Below are 18,931 nucleotides of genomic sequence, written 5' to 3'. Positions count from 1 at the left end.
GACCAGCAAAAAGCCCGAGCGAGGGAGCGACTGGCTGGCTGGGTTTTCGCGCGAGGCGCTTCGGTGGCATTGAGCTGGCTGGGATGGAAAGGGAGCGCCGCCGCCGCCGCCGCCGCTGCTCTAATGCAGCAGGTAGCGTTGCGCGCTAGGACCTGGGCGGAATCCGTGTCCGCCCGCAAGCTGGACTACCTTAAACCCAGCCCAATGCCTCTTCCTGCGCCACTTTTCCCTGCGCGCTTGGATGGAAGAGGCACAGTCGAGAGCCGCAGCTCGGCACTGGAGGACAGCGGCGGCGCGGCACCGGGAGCCCTGCGGAAGCGGCACCTGTTCCCAGGCGAGGCAGCCGAGAGAGAGCAGCCGTGGGACACGTTGTTCGGTGCGGATCGCCGGCCCGGCTGAGCCCAGAGAGGCACCCGCGGTGCCTCCTCCGGAGAATTCGGGATAATAGGATCTGGACGGCAAAAGTTTTCTTTTATTTGGATTTTTTTAATTATAAAAAAAATCTCTTTCCCCCCCTTCCGGGCGGTGGAGAGGGGGATTCGTCTCAGCCAGCCAGCGTGAGATCTCCCACCCACCCTGCTCTTCTTTTTCTTCTTCTTCTCCCGCTTTTCTCCTTGCAGGAGTCCATGCTGATGTATGCAGCCAGTTATAGAGTAAAAACAGCGCATGCCTTCCTGGAGTCAGAATCCATAAAAAAACCTGGCGTCGGCCGTGCATCTTAAATATTTATCTGCCTATATAACAATAATCGGTGCGTGCAGCTCCCACTAGAAAAAAGCCTCAGGCGGCGAAGTTGCTATGGTCGTGCTGCTCCTAAGCCCCATGGAGAAACTACGGATTTTTAGCCTCATTACGGTCGGATGGGCAGAAGACCCCACCGCTTGCTAAGAGCTGGAGGAGTATAGATGATCCCTCGCCCTGGACCCCACCAGACCCGTCTGATGTGTTTATAAATATGTCGGTGTGCGGCGCTTTCTTAAGACTAACAGCGGCTTGACCTTGAACCTGGGACAAGTCGAAGCAGCAGATCACTTTCAAAAAAATATATATCCTACTTATTATTATTGATGGATTAAAGCAAAGGACATTCTTCCCCTCCATGTAACTACAAGTGGGAGGGGAGAGTGGAGTGGGAGCACGTCCTCCCCCCCACCCACCCAAAAAAAAGGGGGGGAGAAAAAGATCTCTACCTTGGGTTTTTGGGCACCGGCACTACAGTTTTGCTTCAAAAACGAGCTCGCCTTCCTCCCCCCTTCCTCCTCCTCCTCCTCCTCCCTCCCCCTCGCTCCTGATGGCTCCCTTAGGTGAAGTTGGGAACTATTTCGGCGTCCAGGATGCGGTACCCTTTGGGAACGTCCCTGTCTTGCCGGCTGATAGCCCCGTGTTGTTAAGCGACCACCTGGGCCAGGCGGAAGCGGGTGGGCTGCCCCGTGGCCCTGCGGTGACGGACCTGGATCACTTAAAAGGGATCCTGAGGCGGAGGCAGCTCTACTGCAGGACTGGATTTCATTTAGAGATTTTCCCCAATGGTACGATCCAAGGAACCAGGCAAGACCACAGCAGATTTGGTAGGTATGGGCGATTTAACCTTCTGGTGGCCGTGGGGCTGACAAGGACAGAAGTTGGGTCCTTTTTTTAAAAAACCACAACCAAATAAAATAATAATATTATTTTTTTTGGTCGGGAGGAAATGGGATGGAGAGTCGATGCTGAGGATTATTGTTGAAACAGCTCGGAAGAGGAAATGCCTCCGGGATTTGCAGATGGCATGCAAACGGGACACCCCTGCAAGCGTGCAAGTAAGAGTTTTTTCACCAAAGAGCCACAAGTCTGAGGAATAATAATAATAATAATAATAATAATAAATATTTTTAAAAGAATTGCCGCTCCTCTAGGTTTGTGGCTAAGGGGCAACAGAGGTGAGCATAAGGTGTCCTGTCCAGTCGCTTTTTTTTCTTAATAGGGAAGGATCGCGGCATCCTAGGGCGAAGGAAGTGCCTCGCACTCTTCCCCCACCGCAACGCCCTTAATACCTGCCTCGGTAGATAGGTCTGGATTGTCCCCCCCGCCAAAGGATCCCGCCCCTTTATCCTGCCCCCATCACTGTGAGGGATCCCCTCTTGCGAATAGCCACCGCTGCTGTGGGTGCCTGCATCATAAGCCCAGATCTCTTGGTCATTAAAGAAGGCATTCCCTCGCCTCTGTCCCTCTGCTGTGCGCCCACATGCTTGAGCGCAGGTATCCAATAGGAGCTCCACCACGACTGCAGGCGCAGACTTCCTTTCAGAGTTGGGGGGGGGAGGTGTGTGTTATAATCGCAGAACCGTAGAGTTAGAAGGGATCCCGGGGGTCATCTAGTCCAACCCCCTGCAATGCAGGAATCTTTTGCCCAACGTGGGTCTCGAACCCACGACCCTGAGATTTAAGAGTCTCGTGTTCTGCCGATTTCATTCCCAAGGGCTCCTATTTGTGACTCAGCAGTATAGAGAGGGGCGTCGGAGGACTTCACGTGGTACTTCCGATGTTGTGGGCCTTCTGCGTTCTCGGAGTCACCTCAGCTCCAAATTGCCACTGATTTTTTACAACGGGCTGGCGCTGGCCTGATTTATTTTTATTTTTTAAAAAAAATCTGGAATTTTTTGAAGGGGGTTTGGGTGGTAAAATAATGCCACTTTGGGGGGTAAGGCCGGCTCCAGCGGCTGTTGGAAGGAGTTAACTTGTGAGTGAATCCACCTGACAGCACTTAAAACCAGGTCGTAAAAACAAAGAAAAAAACAAAAGAAAAAGAAAAGGTCCCGTGGTGCTTCTCCCCCCTTCCTTCTCCACCGCCATGCTTGAATGCCAGATGTTGAACAAGCTCTAAACTGTGTTCCTTTTATTGCTTTCGAGAGCTGGGGAGATAATGCCGGGGCTCGCGAGGAAGCGATGCGCTTCAAAGGGGTCACTGGAGATTCGAACCGGTCGTTACATGCAAAGTCATCCGGTGTCACCCTTCGTTCTCCAGAGGCTAAGGGGGTCCTAAGCGGGTGCTAGCTAGTCCTACTCAGGTTGCAATGAATGGCCCTCATATGCATGAAGTTCAGTAGGTCTACTCTCGGTAGGGCTAGTATTGCCTGCAGCCCTGAAACAGCATCTCTCCCCCCCCCCCCCCCAGTTCTCTGCGTTGCAGCACACGTTCCCTTTTCAGGCCTGGGCGCCGTTTTCTCTTAGGAACACATGCACCTGAACATGAGAATAGTTCTTGAATGCAGTTGAAGGGAAAGGAGGGCGAAAGTCTGCGGAGAATCCCAGCGCTAGGCATGTAAACTTTAGGGTTGCGGGCGCAAAGCAGCAGAGATATCCTCGGCAGCTCTCAAATGGAGAAAGAAAGTTGAGGGATTATGCAGAAGTTGGCTTTGCGCTTCTGTAGATCTGCGTCTATGCAGACGCACGCCCCTTTTGCTCCGGGGTGGTTCTGCATGCCAGCAGCAGCAGAGGAGAGATCTGGTGCAGGGATGTGCATGCGCGCTCAAGGACGGGGCTGCAGTCTTTACGGTACGCTGGCTGGTGCGAGATCAAAAGCAGGAAGCTCTGGTGCGTTAAGAGGCGAGATTTGCACGCTGTGCTGGAGCCCAGCGGCAGCCCGCGGGCTCACGCCGCTAGCAGGTGTACGGCGGCCGAGCTGGCGCTCCTGCTACCGCGCGCCTTGGCCTTGGCAGCAGCAGGAGGGCACTGCAGGGTCCTACACCCCGCCGCTTCCTCTCCTCCCAGCCGCTCGCCTGAGTTGGGCCATCGCACCAGCTGCTGCTGCTGCTGCTCTGCAGAGCTGCAGAAGACCCGCGTTAGGGGGAGGCGGCTCATTTTACATGCGAAAAGGTGGATTTCCCGATACGGTGCGCCAAGAAGCGATGCAGTGCAATAACAACTATGTCCTTGTAGTTAAGATTCCTTAATATGCTCATTATCTGTTGGAAGATTGTTGCTCTTTAAATAAAGGTGACTCTTAATAATAATAATAATAATAGTAATAATAATAATATCACAGGCAGTTACTGATTTAAGGGGTGGAGAATGGAGGGATCATTGTCTAGGTCTGCAATCAGCAACCTGGGTGCCTTCCAGGTATTTTGGACTACAATTCTCATCAGCCTCAGCTCCCATCAGCCCCCAGTCGGTAGGACAAAATACCTGGAGGGCACCAGGTTGGCAAAGGCTGGTCTAGGGTGGCCAAGTGCAAAAAAGGACAGAGCGCCTGTACTTGTTAATAGTTTGTGGGGTTTTAAAAAATATTATTATTAAAAAAGGTGTTTTGGTAGAGTGCAGCTTATTGTGCAGGGATGGTGAAATGGCTCCTGCTTCACCTGTGCAACAGAATTTCGGGGGAATTTGTCCTCGTTTGTGTCTGGTTACCCCATATAGAACTGTTCTGCCACTTACTTGGAAAGGCTATTTGTAGCGGACAACTCAAAAACCTCTGTGATCTCATGGCACTTAATGTGGTGGGATCCTTACACCATCTGTTCAGCTGCAGCTCTCCCAGTGAGGTGATGACTATTGGATCTAGGACTGAATGGAAATGGGAGGCAAGATAGTTTAGATATTGTGAGAATTCTATGCTGTAGCTAAAGTTGCAAACCTTCCGTACGTGCCCTGTACTCTGGCACTGATTTCGCTGGGAGCTAACTTCTGGGTAACTCTGCATAGGCTCAAGCTGCTGGGCCCCACAACCGCCTTTTATGTCAAGCTGTTCCAAGGGACTCTTGGTTTCAGGCATTCATTATTCCGTTAACAGAATGCTGAATGCAGTGTGGATAGAAACTTCTCCCGCTTACATCCATAGGGACATCAAGAGGTCAGGCCACACAGTCATGGACAATAAGGCTATCAACAGCCACTAGCCATGATGGCTTTGTTCTGTCTCCACTATGCAAGGCAGTTTGCCCCTGTATACCAACCAGTTCAGCACACGTAGGGAGAATGCTGCAGCCACTGCTTGTGGGTTTTATGTAGGCATCTACTGGCCACGGTGAAAGCAGGATGCTAGACCAAGTTTGCGATTGGCCTGATCCAGGTTCTTAAACTACAACATTTCCCAGTATGTCACATGCAGAAAGCAAATAGCCGCAAATGGATCAAACAACCCAGCCAAATCCATATTCCATAAAAGAAATTAGCCTTTGGAATCTTCTGAACAGGTTTCATTGCAGACCTTGAGAAACCAAGGTCAGAAAAGTCCTTTCCATAATAAGCTTGGCCAACCCATTCAAGGACTGAACACCTTGGGCCCTTGTACTATTCTGGAACCATTTCAGCTGGTTTAAGTTCTGTACAGAATGCAAAATTAACGCAGCACCTGCTTAGGTAAGGCTTACAGTATATATAAAAGGTGGAGAGAGCGCTCCAAAAAGGACTGTCTTTTTATGATGGTAGTGGGTTAATTGGGAGCAGGCAGGGCAGAAAGGTGACCCCCAAATATACTGCAGCCTACCCAATCCTAAAAATATTGACTTGACGTTAGTCCAAGTCTAGTACATTTCAGTGTACTTCCTATTGGATTACTTTTTATATTGAGAAGTAATTCCTGTAGAACTACTTGTATCTTGGCATCAACATAAGATGGTAAAACTCTAAAGTAATTATGTTCTAGTTTGCCCTAGAGAATGCTGGGAATTACAGTTATGTTGTGTGCCAAGAGAAGTATGGGCACATCTTGGCTCCCTCACCATTGCAGCATCCTTACAATTCCCAGGTTTGTTTTTTTTATTATTATTCAAGTTGTCAGTTATTTTTAAACCAAACTTCACAATGCATGTGTCCATGTGCCCTTGCATTCCTATGCGTTTCCAGAACCAGCCCCAGGGACTTGTATTTCGGGAGTTGCCCACAGGTCCCAGCTAATATAGCTGCCCAACACCAGTGCATTTCCGCAACTCAAGGCTACTCAGAAAGTAAGCTCCATTGAGTTAAAGGTCACTGACTCCCAAGCCAGCAGCTACAGGACTGCAACCCTCGTTTCCAATCCGAATTTAGCTGGGTAGCTTTTGGTTCCAGAATAAGAGGAGGCTTCTCCATGCATTTGAGTATTTGTGGGTGGGCGGGGTTTTTAAAGTCATGCTCGGAAATAGGACCCAGGGACCCAGATTCCTGCTTTGGCTATGCGCCCCGTCCCCGCCCCCACTTCTCAGAAGAAACCTTAGACGGGAAGCCTATTTTAGACACGTGCCAGGGACGTGTCATAAATCAAGCTGCACCGGCTCAGGGACCCGTGATACTTTTACCATTTTAACGTCTTCCTTTAAATGCAAGCTCTTTTACGAGATCCAGTGTGGAACGCGATCCCCGCGGGATCAAAGCGGATGCTATCTCTAGGGGGAATGTCGGAATTTATTGGGGATTTTTTTGGGTGGTTGGGTGGTTTTTTTTTGCGTGTGCCTTTGGTGTAGGTAGGACATTGACGGTGCAATACTGGTAAACTTAAGGAATTTTGTCCTGGGGATGGGGGAAGGTAGCGTAGCTCTTGCGTCTGCACAACCACTGCATGAGAGGGAGGAAAATCTCACCCTTCGAGAGACAGTGAGGGAGCTCTGTTAAGGAGTCATGCTAGTTGAAATATACTCAGAGTCGCAAAGTGATTTCGTGCTCTTTATTCAGCTCATAGTGGTGAGGAGGAATGAATGCAAGTCCCCTCAAAGCATCTGCTTTATATGCATTATTTACACAATGGGCTGCACATGATTGGCTAATTCCGGAATTCTACTGTAAGCCAATCAGGTTGTGGATTCACTTCTATCTGGAGCATGATTGGGTGGTTCCTGCCAACCAATCATACTGCGGCATTGTTCTAGGACCAATCAGACTGCTGCATTCTGAATCCTATTGTTCTAGGACCAATCAGACTGCTGCCTTTTGGATCCTATTGTTCTAGGACCAATCAGACTGCTGCAGTCACGAAGCATGTTCTCCAGCTCTGAGAAGTTGCAGAACCGGGCAGCTTGGCGGAGAGAGGTCACAAACCCAGTTATGGTTTCCCCAGGGGCTTGCCGCTTTGCGTAGAAGGCATTTCGACGAGCCACCACTGAGGGCTGTGGCGAAAAGTGCCCCTTCAGCTGTTCCATTATTGTTTTGTATGGAACAGTAGCAACGTCTTCAGGTGCAAGGAGAGCCCAGGCGATTTCAAACGTCTCCTCTCCGCAGACGCTGAAGAATATTGCCCTCTTCTTGGCGTCTTCTTCATCGGTGACCCCTTTGGCTTCTAGGAGGAAGGTGAAACGGGAGGCGTACGCTTCCCAGTCTCCAGATGCTGGGTTGAACGGCGAGAAGCTGCTGTCGGTTGCCATTCTGAGTTCCTTGTGTCCCGGAGCTGAAGCCTGGATACACGGTGCGAGGCAGCAGTGCGGCAGGTGGCGGTGCTGCGGTGCTGTGTGTGGCAGTCAGCTCAGCAGGATCCCACCTTCGTCGCCAGTGAAATATACTCAGAGTCGCAAAGTGATTTCATGCTCTTTATTCAGCTCATAGTGGTGAGGAGGAATGAATGAATGTCCCCTCAAAGTATCTGCTTTATATACATTATTTACACAATGGGCTGCACATGATTGGCTAATTCCGGAATTCTACTGTAAGCCAATCAGGTTGTGGATTCACTTCTATCTGGAGCATGATTGGGTGGTTCCTGCCAACCAATCATACTGCTGCATTGTTCTAGGACCAATCAGACTGCTGCTTCTGAATCCTATTGTTCTAGGACCAATCAGACTGTTGCCTTTTGGATCCTATTGTTCTAGGACCAATCAGACTGTTGGCAGTTTGGATCCTATTCAACTCAGTACATAACAGTGAGGGAGCTCTGTTAAGGAGTCATGCTAGTCAACCCTCGTCCGGGCTCTGGCCAGATCAGCTCCCAGCTGAGAAGCAACCGGCAGCACCGGACGATCGCTCCCCCGCCCTCCAGCTAGGTGGTTTCGCACGCACTCGGTCCGCTCAGCAGCAGCAGTGTTAGTTTTCGCCCAGGGGATGCGTGGGCGGGGCTTTCGCACGTGCTTATGCGCGTCACGGACCCTCTATAAAAGATCGCTTTCCCATTATTTTTAAAAAGAACGGTGCATAGATCCCCGGCGGAGCGCAGGCGTCTCCGCTCCCCAGGTGTCGTCACGCGCCGGCAGCTGCGTGTCCTCGAGCGACATGCTGCTGCTGCAGAGGGTCCTTGCAGCGCCCGCTTGCAGTGCACCTGACGAGTCTCGGGGCTGCAATCCCGAGGCACGCTGAGCTGCGGAGCAAGCCCTGCTTTCCAGTTCATTTATATATCTATCCATTGCATAGGATCCGGCTGCTGCAGCGTCATACTCCCCCCGCCCCCCTCTACTTCCCGGGCTGCTGTAAAAAATCCTGTTCTGCTGCTGCTGCAGAGAATGACTCGGATAAGCAAGAGGAGCGGGACCTGCAATACTAAAGCAGCTTCTTCGGGCGCATCCTGCAGAGAAAGGAGAGCGGACCCCGCTTCCTTTGTCCAGCACCTCCTGCACCCCCACCTGGCCGAGGCCTCTGGAAAACGCAAGGGGTAAAATGTAGCAGCCTTAGGACCCGGGAGGGTAAAGGCAGGCAAGCCCCTCCCTCTGGGGAATGACCCCGCTTCATTGCACAATGTCATTGCAATCTTTAAAACCGATTTCTGCCTTCTCCTTTCTCACCGCCCCCCAACGCCCTTCTGCTTAGTGGGTAGGAGTGAAAATGCAGCTTGCACTCTTCTTCTGTTGGTGCCCCCCACCCCAAGTAGCTGGGGCAACCCAGGCAGATGGGTGGGGTACAAATAATAAGACTGTTGTTAAACTTTTAGCCTGCTCTACCTTGCAAGGTGTTTGGGAGTAGCATGCACGATTCTTTTTTTAAGGACTTGTGAGGTCAGTTAAACTGAGCGAGGCCCAAGGTCACTCAGTCAGCTTTGTAGCTGAGGGAAGAATATTTGAATCCAGGTCTCCTAGTCCAGGAATACCAGTCACTGCACAATGCCATCAGAGGCTTTCTTTGATTAGCACTCAGTTCTTTACACCAGGGTTGGAGAAACCTGCAGCCCTCCAGATGGTGTAGGACTACAACTCCCATCAGCCCCTGTCAGCATGGGCAGTGGCCAGGAATTAGGGCGGCAGTAGTCCCGCAACATTTGAAGGGCTACAAGTCCCCTACCCCTGCTGTACATGGTTTTCAGTTTTCAACATTTATAGAGCGCTTGCTTTTCAGAGCTCTTCTTTAGCACAGCCAACCTTACAAGGTAGGCCATTAATTCCCAGTTTTATAGGTGGCGTGTCCACTTATAAAACTGGCAACTGGAACATGTGCAGAAGAGGGTGGCCAAGATGATAAAGGGTCTGGAAACCAAGCCCTGTGAGGAACGGTTGAGGGAGATGGTTGTGTTTAGCCGGGAGAAGAGGGGACTGAGGAGAGATACGATAGCCATCCTCAAAAGGTCTAAAGGCTGTCACATGGAGGCTGAAGCAAGCTTGTTTTCTGCTGCTCTGGAGGGGAGGACCCAAACCAAACCAAAGTTAGAAGAAATGTGATTCCGACTAAACATCAGCAAGAACTTTCTGACGGAGACGTTTGACAGTGGAACAGACTCCAAAGAGAGGTGATGGACTCTCCTTCCTTGGAGGTTTATAAGCAGAGGTCATGCATGATCCAGTTGAGATTCCTTCATGGCTGAAGGTTGGACTAGATGACCATGGGGGCACCCTCCAACTCTACAATTCTATAGTTCAGCCTAACATTTTAGCCTCTAAGCTTTAAACTTATTATTAAACAAATTATTTTGCATCAACAATGCTGCTAAGCCATACCGTTTCCTCTCCCAAGTCTTTTTAGTGTAGCCTTAACCCAGGAACTTTGAATGGGACTGAGTGTGTCTGAAAGGACAAAGGGAATGTCTACCTATTTTCACTCTACCTATTTTGCTTTAACAAACTATTCCCTCCAAACACCTATCATATTCTACATGGACAGATGTTTCTGGAATCCCATCAGCTCTGGCCAATTCGGCCTGTGGCAAGGGATGATGGGAGTTGTATTCCAATAGGCTCCTGAGAGCTACAGGTCCCTCCACCCCTGCTCTAGAGGAACCCTGTATGCAGATGGAGCAGACTCAATAGGGAGCTGGTTTAGCCCTTAAGCGCAGTGCTTTCCATTCAACTGATGGCTGCCATTCTGCTGCCTCCTCTCGGCACTGGTGCAGTATACAAGGGCACTGGTGCAGCAAAAGCAGAATCTACCCTCCGCCTCTGGTCCTGAGTCCGTACTAGGTGCTGGGTGCATGTGCAATATACGAGATCCAGTGTGGAAGTGTTGGAAGTTTCACAGGGTGACCTTGGGCATGGCTTGTTCTCTTACACCAGGCTTCCTCAAACTCGGCCCTCTGGATGTTTTGAGACTACAATTCCCATCATCCCTGACCACTGGTCCTGCTAGCTAGGGATCATGGGAGTTGTAGACCAAAAACATCTGGAGGGCCGAGTTTGAGGAAGAGGGGTGAGCAGCATGTAATGTCGCCTTGATCTCTCTGGAGGAATGGGGCCATATTTGCCCCATTCAAACTGTCCCTGTATATATATTTATATATGCACACACCTCTGCTTGCTCTGATGATGACCAAAACTTGGCACTTGTGTGTATAGCGCTTGTGCTTTTCTGTAGCGCTACAATTTTCTTTAATAAAAGGCTCCAGCTAACTTTCATAGCCTCGTGCTGTTCTGGAATAGGAGCCAGCCCTTTGGAAAGAGGGGGCGATTGGCAATTATATATCCTAAAAGCTTCAGGGAGAGTTTGCCTTACCTGCTCCTCCAGGCAAAAATCCCTGGACGGGAGAGAACTCATCCTATATGATGGCAAGGAGAAGTGATGCAAAAGCCCGCACCTGCACAATGTCCTTCTCCTGCAGTCTGTGACCTTCCATGCGTAGCTTGTGACTCTAGCTCCGTTTGCACGTAGGTGATGATGCAGCAGCGACAGCCTCCTTGCAAAGGCTGGGGGGGCGGGGAAGCTGAGTCCTGCTGCTGCAGATGAATTGCAGTAGCTGTTTCATAGATGGTGGGCAGGCACTCCTCATTTAAGTCTTTAGAAAGTGCCTCCTGTGGCTGGTAAGACAAAATAGGATCAGAGCCATCACTGGCAGGATATTTCTGGGGATGCCCAGTTATGATTTTCCTAAATTTGGGCAGCATAGGTTGTCCGTTGAACAAATACTTTTTTGAGTCTGTGCACAAACTAATAAATTTTATTATGGCATAAGATTTGGTGGACTAATGTCCACTGCGTCATATGCATGTGTTAAGAGCTTGTGTTTTATTCTGTTTTTATTGTGTGCACCACTTTGATGATTTTATGTTGTGAAGCGGTCCATAAATTTTAATTGCCACCACCGCCACCAGTAGGGGTGGAAGGGGCCCATGACTTGTAACTTCAGTCCTTTTTACTCCTTGCAGAACTGATCTTGCTAGAGTACTCATTGGTTTGTGATTTCTGTAATTTGAAGTTACAGAGAATGCTTTTGAATTTCAGCTTATCTGGGCTTATGGCAACAGGGCTGATAATCTTCTAATATTGCATATTAAGTGCATGTGCATATGCAAAGTGAGGCCTAATGGATTTAATAGTATATATCCAGGATGCAAATTCTGTCCCTTTGTTCTACATCAACTCAGGCTTCTTGCTGCTTTTACTATTTTTTATTCTATTCAATTATTCCTATTTATGCTATTTCTATAGCAATAGGATTTTGTTTTTTTTAAAATAATAGCAACAGATGACCTTTCAACCTGATGAGAACCCAGGGCCCAAGATTCCCTTGCACCTATTGCACCCCCTAGAAAATCAGCCTGAGGCTCAAAGTTAACTTACAACACCATTCTAATAACATTCAAAGGTGTGTGTGGATGTTAATTGGACAATGGAGGCTTGTATTGAGGTGTTATAGCTCATCCCATTCTGCAAACATATGTCAAATAGCAAAATCAAAACAGTATACCAAAGTACCGTATTTTTCGCCCTATAGGACGCACCGGCCCATAGGACGCACCTAGTTTTTTTGGGGGGGGAATAAAGAAAAAATTTTTTATCCCCCCCCAGCCGCGGGAACTCCCGCAGGGCTCCCCAGGCTGCGGATAGCTTCCCGAAGCGTGGGGCGCTCTGCTTCAGTGTGCCCCGCGCTCCGGGCAAGCAGGCTGCTATCCGCAGCCTAGGGAGCCTTGCGGGAACTCCTGCAGGGCTCCCCAGGCTGCGGATAGCTTCCTGAAGCCTGGAGAGAGAGAGGGGTCGGTGCGCACCGATCCCTCTCACTCTCCAAGCTTCAGCGAAAGCCTGCATTCGCCCCATAGGACGCACACACATCTCCCCTTCATTTTTGGAGGGGGAAAAGTGCATCCTATAGGGCGAAAAATACAGTATTATATAGAAACTGAATACTGTAATACTATTCATGTGCATTTGGTTGGAAATAATTTCCCCTGCCTTCAGTCAGGCTTATTCCTTATGAGCATGTTTAGGGCTGCAACCCAACGCAGACTTGTGTCCCAGCCTCATGTTAAGCCCTGAACTCAGTGGGACTGTCACTTGCTTCATAGTTACTTTAGGGTTGCAGCCTTTAAAAATACCAAAAACCCTTCCTCTCCAATGTCTGCTGGCTTCACTTTGAGCCCATTTCCAAAGCCAACCCAAACAGGAAGAGCTTCTAAGAGATACTTTAGTGCCTCTCTAAAGGACCAGCCACCAAGAGCACCTTGGTTTGAAGCAGGTTCGATAGTATTGCTAAGAAAGCCTTCTTAGCAACTTAGGACTTGCAGTGGGATGCAGATTGCAATGTCTGTCTGCCAAGAAATCCCTCTATGCTTGTGGCTCCCCCCCCCCAGCTGGAACTCACTGGAGCTTAGTTTGGGCACCTCTCAGGTGGGCGCCATTGCCATTTTAAGAGAACGAGGGAGGTGTTTGTGGTGAGATTCTAGCATTTCTTTTTTTTAGAAAAGTAGCACTGGATATGGCTACCCATGGCTCATAGACAACGTCCAAAGCGCACTGTACATTTAAAGCGCTCCTACGTCACTTTTAACAGCTCCCCCCAAGAATCCTGGGAACTGTGGTTTGTTAAAAGTGCTGAGAGTTGTTAGGTAAATCCTCACAAAGCTACAGTTACCAGAATCCTTCACAAACTGCAGTTTCCAGGCTTCTTTGGGGGAAGCCAGGACCGTTAAAGTCATATCTGAGTGCTTTAAATGCATGATGTGGGTGCGAGTTGCTAGAGCAGAGGGTTCATGCCTTCATGTCCCACTGTAGGCTTCCCAGAAGTATTTGATTGACTAGATAAGCCTTTAATCTGGTCCAGCAGGGCTCTTCTTATGTGCATTTTGCAAGCTTTTTAATTCTCAGTATGTATCCAGTCCCACAAACATTGCTGCCTCTTATACTCAGCCTAAATAAAATGTGTTCCTTTTTCAACCATTGCATTCATACCCCACCTTTCCAAGGAGCTCAAGTTGTAGTACGTGGTTCTCCCCCCTCCCTTTAATCCCCACAATGACCCTATGAGGTAGGTTAGGCTGGGAGGCAGTAACTGGACCAGGGTCACACCAGCGAGCTTCATGGCTGAGTGGGGATTTAAACTCTGGTTTCCCAGGTCCTACATACATTTTTGTGCAGCTCTGCACATAACATCTCTCAGTAAGTTATTCGTTTCCTATTCCTCGCTGGAGCTCACCTGAGACTGAGCCAGCTGAGATGTTTTGTTAGTTCTGTCCTGAGCCGCCAGCAGCTCCTGCAGCTCACAGTGCGCCTTGTGGCTCCAGGAGATATGGAGACACCTGGGAATGGCTGCTGAGTCAGCACTTAGCATCACTAAGTGGATTTGATAGTTTTGGTACTTGGGTACTCGCTTAGGAGCTTGCTCCAGGTGAGTGGCAAGTGGCAAACTGCAATTCTGCCCTTGTTTCCCCCTAAACACCTGTAATCTACAGCCATAGAAGGTGTGCATACAACAAATTTAAAGCATGTGATGTTCCCCTAAGAAATATTGGGAACTGTAGTTTACCCCTCAGAGTGCTGCAGTTCCCAGCACCCTTAACAAATCACAGTTCCCAGGATTATTTTGGCCCTCTTTTAAGTGTGCTTTAACTGTAGCGTGTGTGTGTGTGTGTGAATGTAACCATAGTTGTGTCATCTGTAGAAGCACTTTCTTTGCGGAGTGTGCAGCTGTTTCACTGGGATTTAAACTACAGCTGTTCCTTTTCCTCCCCCCTCCCTTCTGATGAGGGGCTGTTCCATATTGCCTTGTATTGAGTGACGGCCCATGGAAGACGCCGCCTGTGAAAAAGGAACTTTGTCTCTGCTTGAAGGGGCTCTGCTTGAGAATTGTTTTCTTGGCTCCCTTTGAAATATCCCGGGGAAATTGAAGCCCATTAAACTCCAGATTGCAACTGGTCAAATGCAAACCCTTGAAGGGGTCCAGCAGTGAATGGCCAGTGTGAATACTTGCGTGTCTGGTTAGAGAACATTGGCAGCCTAATGACCCATTCCTGAATCTCTTGCCACCTGATGTATGGGAAATGACTGTTCAGCAACCTGATTGCAATATTTCTTGCAGCAGCATACAAGGCCTAAAGATTGTACAACAATCCAGCGCAGTGTTGCAAACCATGATATGGCTGTATGCACCCCAGTATCTGAGCAAAATGAGAGATTTCGGGGTGCCAGCACATACTTTGGCTGGAGTTTTCCTAGAATGAAGGTCACCAGAGACTGTGGTGTCTTTTATTTACATCTATTTATGTAGAGCCTAGGACTTGCCGATCAGAAGGTCGGCGGTACGAATCCCCGTGATGGGATGAGCTCTTGTTGCTCGGTCCCTGCTCCTGCCAACCTAGCAGTTTGAAAGCATGTCACAGTGCAAGTAGATAAATAGGTACTGCTCTGGCGGGACGGTAAACGGTGTTTCCGTGTGCTGCTCTGGTTCGCCAGAAGCGGCTTAGTCATGCTGGCCACATGACCCAGGAGCTGTACGCAGGCTCCTCGGCCAATAAAGTGAGATGAGCGCCACAGCCCCAGAGTCGGTCACGACTCAACCTAATGGTCAGGGGTCCCCTTTACCTATTTATGTAGAAAAGTACATACCATCCTCTATAAAATATCAGAGCAGGGTACAGTGGTACCTCGGGTTACATACGCTTCAGGTTACATATGCTTCAGGTTACAGACTCTGCTAACCCAGAAATAGTACCTCGGGTTAAGAACTTTGCTTCGGGATGAGAACAGAAATCGTGCTGTGGCAGCAGCGGGAGGCCCCATTAGCTAAAGTGATGCTTCAGGTTAAGAACAGTTTCAGGTTAAGAACGGACCTCCGGAACAAATTAAGTACTTAACCCGAGGTACCACTGTACAGCGATATAAAACCACAAATATAAACATTGGAAAGAACTTTCTTATGCTAAGAGCTGTTCAACAGTGGAACGGTCTCCCTCAGAAGGTGGTGGACTCTCCTTCCTTGGAGGTTTCAAAAGCAGAGGTTGGATGTCTTCTGCCATCCATGGATGACTTCACTGAGATTTCTGCATTGCAAGGGGTTGGACTAGATGATGCTTGGGGCTCCTTCCAACTCTGCAATTCAATGATCTCTCTCTCTCTCTCTCTCTCTCTCTCTCTCTCTCTCTCTCTCACACACACACACACACACACACACACACACACAGGCTGAGCATATTATGGAAGAGCTCCAACAGTTTTTTAGGGTGGTGGGGATGGTAAAGCCAGAGTGTTGAATTCAGCACAGAGAACAAGACAAGACCCCTTTACCTTTTCTGGGAGCATCTTCATAGAATTTCAGAACTGTACAGTTGGAAAGGATCCTGAGGGTCATCTGTCAAGCTTTCTGTGATGCAGGGATAACTAAGTATGGCAGCTGCTAGTTTGTATGGCAACCTTTACCCTTCGGTCCTGCAAAGAGTTGCTTAGCAGACTTGGCAAGAGCCATTGCCAAAGAGGCTTGTTTGATGGCTTGTTTGACCGCTTAAGCAGTCTCTCTGTCTACAGAATGCCATCTTCCAGATATAAAGCCACAGGCTGGGAGTGGCTCCAAAGACGACATACAAACCAGCCCTGCCAATCCTATAAAAATATTACCCTGGAGCTGTAACTATCAGGGTCATATTCAGCAGTGCATACTAGTTTGGGTTTTAAAGCAATCAGGAAATGAATGAAATCCTGCAAAGTGCAATGGGTTGGCCAGTTGGCTAGTTGATAGCATGTTAGGAATGTCATTGTGTATGGCGTATGCCTTGTCACTTTGGCTCTAGTGGCAAATGCTTGATCTTTGCAAATGAAACATTATCCTGGATTGCATGTTTACAAGCCTTTGAGTGGTAAAGGATTTGGAGAGGCAGGATACAAACCTTAGCAATCCGTGAAGTTAGCATATGATTCAGCCCTTAGACCAGAGGTTTTCAGCCTTTTTGAGTCCACAGCTCCCTTGACCAACAACATTCTTTCTGCAGCACTCCTGTGGGGCTCAGAAACCTAGTTATGTCACCACTTGCCTACAGAGGTGGCAGCCCCTCACCCTTTTTCAAACACCCTCCCTTGTGAAGTGTTTCCTCAGCCTCCTCTCCCCTCTCCTTGGGAGTCCTCTGGGTAGCTGCAGCTTTCGCTCCTGGTCTCTGAGCTGTATTCCCTGCCCCAAAGAGAGGTGCTTCCTTCCACTGCTCCACAGGGGCCTGGGAAGCACCCCCTGGCCAGCCCCAGAGGCACCATTCACCTGGGGAGCTTGTAGCCAGGGCTGCTGCAACAAACAGCTGTGGAAGCCTGGAGGCAGAGACACAAGAAGGCATCTGAGGAGGGAGGGAAGGAAAGAAAGAGGGACAGAGGTCAGTGTTGCCCGCGGCACCCCTGACCATCATTCAAGGCACCCGAAGGTGCCACGGTACACTGGTTGAAAACCACTGCCTTAGACTGTATGTGCTACTATTCACTGAATGAGCACATTATTTATATCCTGGAAACATTCAAAAGTGCCTTGAATTAAACAATACATCTGCTGACTTGGCAAAACTCATATTATGGACAGTTGGTATGATCCAGAGTGATTTGCGCTTTGATTTATGTAGGGTTCAGATGTGTCTCTGGATAGTTTTCCCTAAGGGAGTGTGCCGAGCAAAGAGTAATAAAACTGAAGCATTTCCTCTTGCAATATGTAAACTCTGTTGTTTGTGGGTTTCACAGACTTCTCAAGAACAGAGACACAACCGACTTGAAAAAATCAGCTACAGGGCTAGCAGCGTTTTACTTTCAGGTGGTCAGCAGTGTGTGACCCGGCCATCTGAAATTGGAGTAGCAATTTCACTCCCAATTTACTTTTACACCAGAATGAAAGATACCAGGTTTATAAACCTAGAGCCTACAATATTGGACAATAGGCACATAACCTAAGAATTGGCCTCTCTTAAAATTGCTTGGTGATTATATGTACACAGGGGTAACTTGATAGTTTGGTGAAAGTTTTACAGTTTTACAAGATTTTGGAGCCCCGATTATATAGCTCTGAACATGGTGAAAGCTTTCCAATGGGCTGTTTGTATCAGATATTGTACTAGAAGTATTGCACCTAGCAGAAGAATGCTGATTATTTTGTTTTGTTTTATTACTTAGTAAGAATGCAAACAATTTAAAATGGACAGATTGCCTTTTACTAAGCTGGAGTTATCAATGCAGTGATGAGTAAAATATACAGCAATAATCAATAGTGTTCTCTTAGACTAGCAAGTGGGTCACAAAGCCTGTGCAAGTGGGCTTGGGACTTTATAAATAAGCTCAAAATAATTATTGCTTGCAATCCTTAACTGACATGATGAATATCTCTTACAACTTTTTGTTTAGTTGGCTTGTTATAATGCTGTCTCGAGACTTGTTGCAATAAATCAGTGAATTTTTGACTTGCGGGCCACCATATTAAAAAGTTTGGGAACCACTGCCTTAGAGAATGGTACAGCAGTACTCATCTTTGCAATCTTGGTTACAAAACTTTATCTCTTGGCTTCTACCTGTTGTTGATAGATCTATGCTGCTGAGGCTGCTATTGCTATTGCTCCTTTGTGAAAGATGCAAAATGAATCGCTCCATAATCTGTGTAACAGCTTTTCTGTTGGTCACTCCCCCCCCCCCATTTGTCTTCCTCATATATTTGCTTTCATTGGAATACCCTTTCAGATTTCTGCCTGTTACCATTCCATCTTTCTCCTTTGGCATTCCATTTTTACAACCACACTCTTTCTCTGTTCTTCTCTAACTCATCTCTTGCCTTGTTTTTAAAATAGATTTTGACCTGATGGCCTCGGTCCTTTGTACAACATCCTGTCAAGTTTTAGTGGAGCTTTAAACATTTCAGTAATAAACAAACAAACAAACATAAATGTAATGTGACGTGCAAGAATTGTCTGGGTAACATTTCTGGAGGAGGGTTTAAAGGAGGATGGTAAAGAGGCCACATTCACTGGTTCACAGATATTCTTGGTAGGACCATGGCCTGAACAAAAACTGGCATTGGGTAAATCTGTCTGAGAAACATCCATTTTCTCTATCCCATTCTTTCCCTCCAACTTCTGAGTTCCTCTTCCACCTATAGGGAAGGGCTGTAGCTCAGTGACAGAGCATCTGCTTTGAGTGCAGAAAAGTTGCAGATTCAATCCCTGGTATTTTTAGGGCTGGGAGTGTCCCCAGTCTGGAACCTTGGACAGCCACTGCCTGTCAGTTTGATATTACTAACTTAGATGGACCAATGATCTTGACTCAATATAAAGCAAGTTCCTATGTTCATTCCTGAAGGTAAGGATAGAGCAGCAGAGAGAAACTGGTGGACTTCTGGTTATTTTGGGCTCTTAACTTTCATCAGCCAAAGTCAACATGGACAGTGGTTGGGGATTATGTGAGTTGGAGCCCA

At 48.2% G+C, this 18,931-nt stretch overlaps 1 protein-coding gene across 1 annotated transcript in view; it reads left to right on the top strand.

The window, feature by feature from the left end:
• The first annotated feature begins 218 nt into the window (after positions 1 to 218).
• FGF9 (fibroblast growth factor 9) overlaps positions 219 to 18,931 on the top strand; it is a 42,993-nt gene continuing 24,280 nt past the window's right edge. The window contains exon 1 of the mRNA XM_083609322.1: positions 219 to 1,568. Coding sequence (XP_083465448.1) covers positions 1,292 to 1,568 — 277 coding nt within the window. The 5' untranslated portion in view covers positions 219 to 1,291. The remainder of the gene's footprint in view (positions 1,569 to 18,931) is intronic.

This window comes from Podarcis filfolensis (assembly GCF_964270895.1).
Source record: "Podarcis filfolensis genome assembly, chromosome: 4".
NCBI lineage: Eukaryota > Metazoa > Chordata > Lepidosauria > Squamata > Lacertidae > Podarcis > Podarcis filfolensis.
This window is presented reverse-complemented; position numbering and strand designations above follow the sequence as displayed.